The sequence below is a fragment of the Zea mays genome, chromosome 10, assembly GCF_902167145.1.
Source record: "Zea mays cultivar B73 chromosome 10, Zm-B73-REFERENCE-NAM-5.0, whole genome shotgun sequence".
Lineage (NCBI taxonomy): Eukaryota > Viridiplantae > Streptophyta > Magnoliopsida > Poales > Poaceae > Zea > Zea mays.
In genome coordinates this window covers 112,671,047-112,679,058 of record NC_050105.1, presented here as the reverse complement: position 1 = coordinate 112,679,058, position 8,012 = coordinate 112,671,047, and the positions used below count along the sequence as shown (strand labels likewise).

The 8,012-nt window shown below is 42.6% G+C and overlaps 1 protein-coding gene across 1 annotated transcript; it reads right to left on the bottom strand.

Moving 5' to 3' along the window:
- Positions 1 to 2,637: 2,637 nt before the first annotated feature.
- Positions 2,638 to 5,239, bottom strand: LOC100278266 (uncharacterized). The gene is made up of 2 exons (NM_001374040.1): positions 4,978 to 5,239; positions 2,638 to 3,815 (listed from the first exon to the last, which is right to left on the bottom strand). Exons 1-2 carry the CDS (start codon positions 5,163 to 5,165, stop codon positions 2,798 to 2,800), a joined length of 1,206 nt encoding a protein of 401 aa, NP_001360969.1. The 5' UTR covers positions 5,166 to 5,239; the 3' UTR covers positions 2,638 to 2,797.
- Positions 5,240 to 8,012: the final 2,773 nt, after the last annotated feature.

Below are 8,012 nucleotides of genomic sequence, written 5' to 3'. Positions count from 1 at the left end.
TTCAATTGGAATTCCATGACCTTTCTCTCCACATAACTCAATAATATAGGTTTGATCTTCTTCTTCATATTTTGCAAAAAAAAACATTATCATAACTAATTGCAATGTTTGACCTAAGATATGTTGAATTCCATCTAGTGCAAAAATCTAGTTTCCAGAAAGCATTGGTTTGCACATTCTCCTTGACAATTTTATTAAACTTTACCAACCTAGAAGGTGAATTCTTAATAAATCTAACAACAACCCTTACATTTAATTGAGTCATCCATTTCTTTTAAGCCATCAGAAACAATCAAGTTAGTTATATGAGTAGCACACCAGGTAAAGAAACTTGCCCAAAGGCAATGCTAGTTTTTTTTATTATTCATTTATCTTCAAATATAATCAATGCTAGAATTATTGGATCTAGCATTATCAACTATAATTATCAACTTAAGTAATCCCTCATTCAGCCAAACATTTCATAATGGTTTTTTTCCAATATCATCACCTTTATGACCCTCCATTAGAAAAAAACTAATAACCTTCTTATGCATTTTCAAATCAGCATAAAAAAAGTGTGTTGTGGCGGCCATATAACTATCTTGTTATTGAGAAGTCCAAGCATTAGTTGTCAGACAATCTCTTTTCACGTTGTTGCTTAAAAAGGTTTTGAGCTTTGCTTTCTCTTCAAAGTATATAGACAATGTCTCTAGTGAGGGTCTTCTAGATGGCACATTCCAGCATGGGCAAGCAATTAACATGAACTTTCTAAAGCTTGTCTTTTCAACACATGCAAATGATTGCTCATCTTCAATGACCATTTCAGTAAATGCTTTTCTAATTGCATCAGGATCAAACTTATGAATTGCAAACTTTTCTCCATGAGATAATTGTAAATTCTTTAATTTGAATCTCTATTTTTATGAGGATCGCACTTGCAAATATTAAAATAAGCATGTTGGGAAGATGTACCATTCAAATTTTGGTTACACTTGATCTCACGTCTGCAATAATTGCATTTCCCTTTCTTCAAGTGACCATTAACACAAATCTTAACGAAGTGAGACCACACTTATGGTCTAGGTGCAATCTCCTTTTACTTCATCTTATCATCTTTCTTCTCCTCTAAACCATTGCCGATTTGTGTCGATTCCTTGTTGGCGTTTAAGACCTACATTTCATTGGCCACACAACAAGAAACTTTAGAAGCAAAATCACCCAAAAGAGACCCATCCCATTGTTTACACTCCCTATTGGAGGGTGTTATTTGTAAAATATGCAAGACATGAAAGAGTGATATGGAAGCACGTCAAATCTGAGATGGATATCCATGATTTAGTATTTGCATCATATGCACCTAATATGCTCCATTCTTTTATTCCTTCTTAAGTTCATGCACTTTCATCCCCCTTCATACTTCATATTTGAGTTCCATTCTCGATTATTAAGATCTAAACACCATGGTATTAGGGATGGCCTTGACCCATCTCTGTTAGTCCTCCAACCAAACACACCTAGTAAACTTGCACTCCCAATTTATATGTTACTTTAGTTTTATCAGCTTAGACAAAGTTAGAGAATTTTCAGTGGACCAATTATTCAATCCCTTATCCTTCTTTTGAGGGTCCTAGCAATGAAAAAATCTCTCCGAACAAAGCCTCATCAAAGCCCTCTAAACAAGAGTCCCTCATCCAAGAGCATGAGACCACTAGTAGAGGCATGCGACAAGCCTCCTTTTGCTTCCACGGTGCAAAAGACGGTGGGAAATGCGACGGGAAGATGGTGCAGTGTAGGTACATGAGAACAAACAAAAAAAAAACTCAATCAGGGAGGGTAAGACCACCCTCACGATATTACATTAATAGAAGGCCGTGACAATAGTTTTGACTAAGAAACCACTGAATCCTATCCTCTCATCACAAATGGGTCGAGTCAAACTGCCCCCTCTGCAAAGGTCCATTTAGGTCTAAGGATGGCACGCAACTAATTCATAACCCAAGAGTGGATAAGGAACGAGGGGAAGGGGCCCTCCCGCCTTTACCACTGAGGTATTACCCTATCTGCATGGAAACAGACACTCTGTTCTCTTTTCACATGTGTTTTGGTTTTCTCTAGTGAAACTAAAAATTAACTACATAGTGAAATAGGTCAACTTAAATTCCTAAACAAATAATCTCTATCATTATCTCTACTATATTAAAGCACCAGTTTCCACAGTCTCACGATCGTCATACTCTTTTCCCACTTTATACAAAAATAAGATAAAACTGTGTATAAGTGGGAGTTCAAACCTTGATCGTTGACTCTACATTAATATCCAAGTAACCAACACAACACATATATTTTTGTGTTTTATTGAAACAAAATCTACACATGATATTTAGAAACCGTAGCAGTGCACAAACATGTGATCAGTTAGGTAGAATAAGTTAGTGTTTGAGTCAACCAAGTCTAACCGATTTGCATGCAAAGGAGCTATACTTGAAGAAACAAAGGATAAGAATTAGACAAATCTATTGGGATTGCTATGTTCAACTTATGACAAAATGGATCTATCATTTGGTAACTAGTTTTTAGCGGTCACAAAGATTTCCAAAAGAAAGAACAAATAAATACACGAAACATAAGAGATTTAGGTAAACAATATGATTATAACGAAAAATAGTTACGCTTTGATTATAGTTAAGCTTTAATTCACATGAGCATTACGACACTACGGTCTTTAGGTATTGTTGATCCCAATGTTCCCATAGACGCAAGCGGCACGACCGCAGAACTGGTTTTCTCGGACCAATCAGGCAAAGCCCCATCAACACTACTGTTCCCTTCCCTCGGCGATCCCATGCCACGGCAGCGCCATCCCACTCCCAGCGACGCTGGCCTGCCCCTGTCCTGGGCCTGGCTGCTGCAGCTGCAGCATCGCAGGAGGCAACGCCGCGTGAGAGCTCGAGCTGCCGTCACCGCGAGGCGCTGCGTATGTCTGCCGCCCGCCCAGTTGCCACCCGTCGGCCGCCATCACCTCCTGCTGGTGCTGTTGTTGCTGCAGCAGATGCAGCTGCCGCATCATCACGGCCGACGCTAGCGCCTGCTCGCCGGGGCGCACGTCGCCGCGAAACGCCGCCGTCATCATGTCCTCCTCCTGCTGGTTATGTTGCTGCATTAGCTGTGTTACCATGGCCGGTGGCAGCGCCTGCCCGCAGGTTGCACCCACTCCGCGTGGCGCCGCTGCCATCATCTCCTGCTGCCTCTGCCGCTGCATGTTCTGCACCATCACGGCCTGTATCAGAGCCTGCTCATTGGAACCACCCTCGCCGCGCGACGCCGCTGCGGTGAGCGCCTGCCAGGCGCCCGGGGTCATCATCGTCTCCTGCTGCTGCATCGCCACGGCCTGCCCGCGGGAGGCACCTTCGCCGCGTCCCACAGCCACGAACGCATGCCACCCGCCCGCGGCCTGCGCCTGCGCCTGCGCCTGTGCTTGCGCCTGCACCAACGCAAGACGCGCGCGCGCGGCCTCCTGCTGCTGGTGCTGCGAAACGGCCGCGCGGAGGCGCTCCAACTGCCGCCGCTCGTCTTCCACCATAGACATCCCAAGAATGAGCTGTTCCTCGGCGCGGTTGAGTCCTGCCGCATGTTGCTGAGTCATGACGTTGAAGGTCAGCACCTGCTTCTCGAAGTGCTCGAAAAAGCCTTCCAGCTGAGTTCCCATGCCATCCTCCCAATTCTGGGCGCTTGACTTGTCTGTTGTGGTGGAGATGCTGCTGGTGCCGCCACTGATGGGCTCGTCTACGTCGTCGTTCTCTTCATACTCTGCGAATACGTGGTAGGGCAGCAGCCTGCTCATGATGCGAAGAACACTATTAGTTTGTCAGCTTAGAGCCAAATTACAAGTCATTTCAACTTTTCGAATATAATTTCTCGTAAGATGGATTTTGTTTTCTCGATTTGTAAGATGGCTTGAAAGGACGTGGATTCCTTCGTAGTTGGACACAACGTGGACTCCTTTCTGTTGGATATGAATGTTAATCCATCAGCAGGTCTAGTGCTAATCCTAATCTCCTTGGAATTACAATTAATATTCCCTTTGTATATAGGATGAGTTTACAGAACGGAGAACGGTGTGCAACGTGTTTTCCATCTAAGAAGAAGCAGGGAGCCTCAGTCCAAGAAAGAGAAGAATCACACGGTACTGGTAATGCACTTATTAGTACCTGACAGCTGACATTCAGTCGCAACTGATATAGACATATAGTACAAAACAGTAATAATTTTACTCAATTCAACAGCAGTACAAAACAGTAACTCGGAAAAAAAAGATGAGCTGTCAGACTAGAACAACTTGACAAGAACAGTAATAATTTTACTCAATTCAAATAAAAAGTTGAATTCAGATGTATGCCTGTAATTTTAGTTACAAAATAACTATAAAGGCCAGCTGATATTCACATATAGGGTCTTATTATGATTGTAAAGTTTTTTTTGATCTATTGATATTACGCTCATCCATCCGTCCCTACATTTAAGAACAGGATATTCTGTCAGAAACCATGCATGAATGAGATATCCAAACAATTCTTGATCAGGGTAGTTCGATTCCGTGTTTATCGTAGGAAAATTAAAAATCCAACAAAATCGACCTCACGTTTGATGATTCTCCTACCATGATAAATCTCGTACGCGGGAGCTAGGCTGCTATTCTCTTGTTTTTCCTTCGAATCAAACCGTGCTAAGCAAAGGGATCATATAAATCTTTACCAGAAAAATCCGACTCGCCGCAACCGAACCATAACGAAAAAAAAATCGCAAGCTATATACAATCAAAACAGTATCCTGAAGACGATATAATCCCCAAAACCCCCCAACGCACACAGTTCGATGAACACATCCAAGAGATCCCAGACCACGAGGGCCAAAACCAAAAGGCTCTAAACCGCGTGTGGTAACAGGTAACGGCAACAGCGGCTGGGAGAGAGAGGAGGATCGAACGCGCGCACGCACCTGCTGACGGCGTCCTCGACGGAGGCGAAGGGCGTCCTGAAGTCCGGGTTTAGGGCCTTCCACGCGTCTTCAAATGCCATCTGTTCCGCAGCGCGCGTCCGCGCCACCTCCGCCGAGACGGGACACCCGGATCCCTGCGACGGCGGCATTCCAGCAGCGACGAGGAAGCCCTGCGGCTGCGGCTGCATGGCGGGTCGAGGTCGGGGTCGCGGTTGTTGCGGCTGCTGTAGTAGGGCTTGGTCTCCCAATAGTCAGTGACGCTGGACAGTGGGGTCAGCGGTCGTCATTCCTTGGTCTCCTCCCATTCTCTCTCTTCTCTCACTTGTCTTCCTTTTTATTTTGGTTATATACTTAGACTATCTTCAGCAGACTACCTGTCAAATTTCCTATCTTACTTCATATTTTAAACTCTACTCTATAAATAATGCAATTTATCGTGCAAATTATTACTTTGCACGCGGAAATGACCTTATTATATTGCTTAGACGTGAAGTATCTACTCCCCGTCCCAAATTAAAATTCATTTTACTTTTTAATATATTCATACAATAATTAATGTATGTGTTCTATATATATCTAGGTTCATAATCATCTATATGAATATGGACATAAAAATACAGAACTAAAACGACTACTATTTTGGAACAGTGCGAGTACAATCTTAGGGGTATCACGTTGCAAATGCAATGTTTGCATGTGGACTGCAATTACTAGTGCTATTGGGTTTAATTTAAATATTAATATAAGAAAAACAATGTGGTATAATCAAAAGTTTTCTATATAATTACCATAGAATCAAACTATTAAAAATCATATACTTTATTATTTACTCTACTCATATATTATAGTTTAAGTTTTAAGTTCATGCTATATTAAAAGATATAAAAGGTAAACTTATATTTTAAGTTTGTTTAGTTTAGGGTAAGAAGTTGAGACATGACTATTTCAATATTGTCACTTAAAATTGGAGGGACAAGAGTGGAGCCCAGAGAACGTGGCCCTCTGGCCCCTGCTGTCCCACAACCAAACACACTCTAAGTTCTTAATTCACTCTAGTTAAGAGATAAAAAAATATCCTATCTAGAGCATATTTGATATTTTTTTCTTAAAATGAATTAAAACTTAAAATTTAATATATTAGTAGAGTACATCTATAATTTATGAGATTTTTGTATGACTTTGGGTAGTTTGATTGAATCTCTTCTTATATGAGAAACTTGATTGTACAATAATTTTTGTCATTAATATATCCTACTGGTATAGATAATCATCAATAATCATTAATTTTAAAAGAAACTGCACAAGAAAACCACAGACCACTAGTGCTACTATATCGTTTTAGCGTGTTGAGAATCCAAATCGTTGAAGGAGAAACCTCACCGAAAAACCAGCGTACTAATATTCTCAGTACAGTGGTTTTGCAACGTGTCAACGTAAAGCCGTTTAAAAAGAAAGGAAAAGAAAACCTCCTGAGAAACTATGGGCCACTTTTTTTAAGCGGTGTCATACATTTTAGTATCGTAGAAACTAGATGAACACCCATACATACTACAAAGTGAACAAGTTATGATAATATATATTAAAATTTAAAAATATTAGTTAGCTGATGTTTCTTATTTAAAGCTTGCTTGACATGTACAAAGCTTGATAGTATGGCATATGTTTGGTAGGATGGATGAGACAAGTCTTCAAGCGATATACCACCTTGCTTTACTATCTTTATTGCAAATTTGGGACATACATGCATAGAGGACAAACTCAAAGAAGTTTTATCTAAGTATGATATGTGGATTCTTCTAATTTGCTTGTAAAGTAGATCCATAGTAATGAAATTGCGTATTGTTGTTCTATATTGTGAGCGCACCTAAGTTTCATGTCCTTAAAATACGTAGCCGTGTTGGAATGTCTGTAGCTTTTTCTAATTTTACGGTATATGTACCTATACCTTTAGGGCCTGTTTGGTTCCTAAGGAATGATCACCCGTAACCATTCCTAGCCAGATTATTTGTCTAATTTATATAAGGGTTTGATCAACTGGAACAATTCTGGGGCGAATTCCGGCTCAAATGAACATGCCCTTATTGATTTAGCTAGAGAGATACGAGGAAAACTCTTATTAGTATTGTGGCTTTGGTGGTGCGTAGACAGAATATAGCCAATAGGAAGGCACGTCAGTGGTAGCATTGGAGCCGATGTTGACAATGGCGTCACACTCGAGAGTCTCTAGCATGCGTGACCCACGTGACGCCCTCAACATTGACCTAGATCAGGCTACCATCATCTCCTCGTCCACCTCGTGGAAGTAGCGCACGTACGGATAAAACATCCCATCGTGGCCGTGGATGGAGTCTTGAGCTCCTCGACGTCGACCACAAGCCCCTCGAGATCCTTGTCGGAGGCGCGGACGTCGAGGAGGAGGCAAATGGCGAAGGTGAGGGAGGGGACCAGGGGAGTATGTCATGGTGGGGTAGGGGGCAAGGAGGGAGGGGCAACACGTGGGGGAAGGCGCAGGCAGGGGCGGAGTGGAGGGAGGCGAGGATGGTGGGCATTTGGCGCAGGCGCGAATGAGGCGAGGAGCGCGAGATGCGCGGGGCTTGGCGGCCGACGATGGCGCAGAGGGGGGGGGGGCGTCAGTATAGATGGTCAAATGAGTCGTGCCTAGTGGGCCGGTCTGAGACACGAGATATTTAATAGTGTCGTGGCTCGGCCCGACACTATTAAAATGAGATCCGTGCTAGTCCGACCCGAGAGGCGTGCCATGCTTAGGCCTCTGTCTCGGCCTGACATGATTATTTTTTATTATTTTGAAAACCCAATCTACACATATTTATAACACATATTGACTATTAGACACAAACTTGCTTGGGCTCAAGTGGCTAGCAGAGCACAGCCAGTGTCGTCTGCTGCCTCTACGAGAGCGCACGAGTTAGATCCCCCTCCCTAGCGCAATAATTTTAGACGATTTTCCTATAGATGTCGAGGCGGGGATATGGTTACACTATCGTCTTAATAGGTAGTATAAAAAGATATGTGTG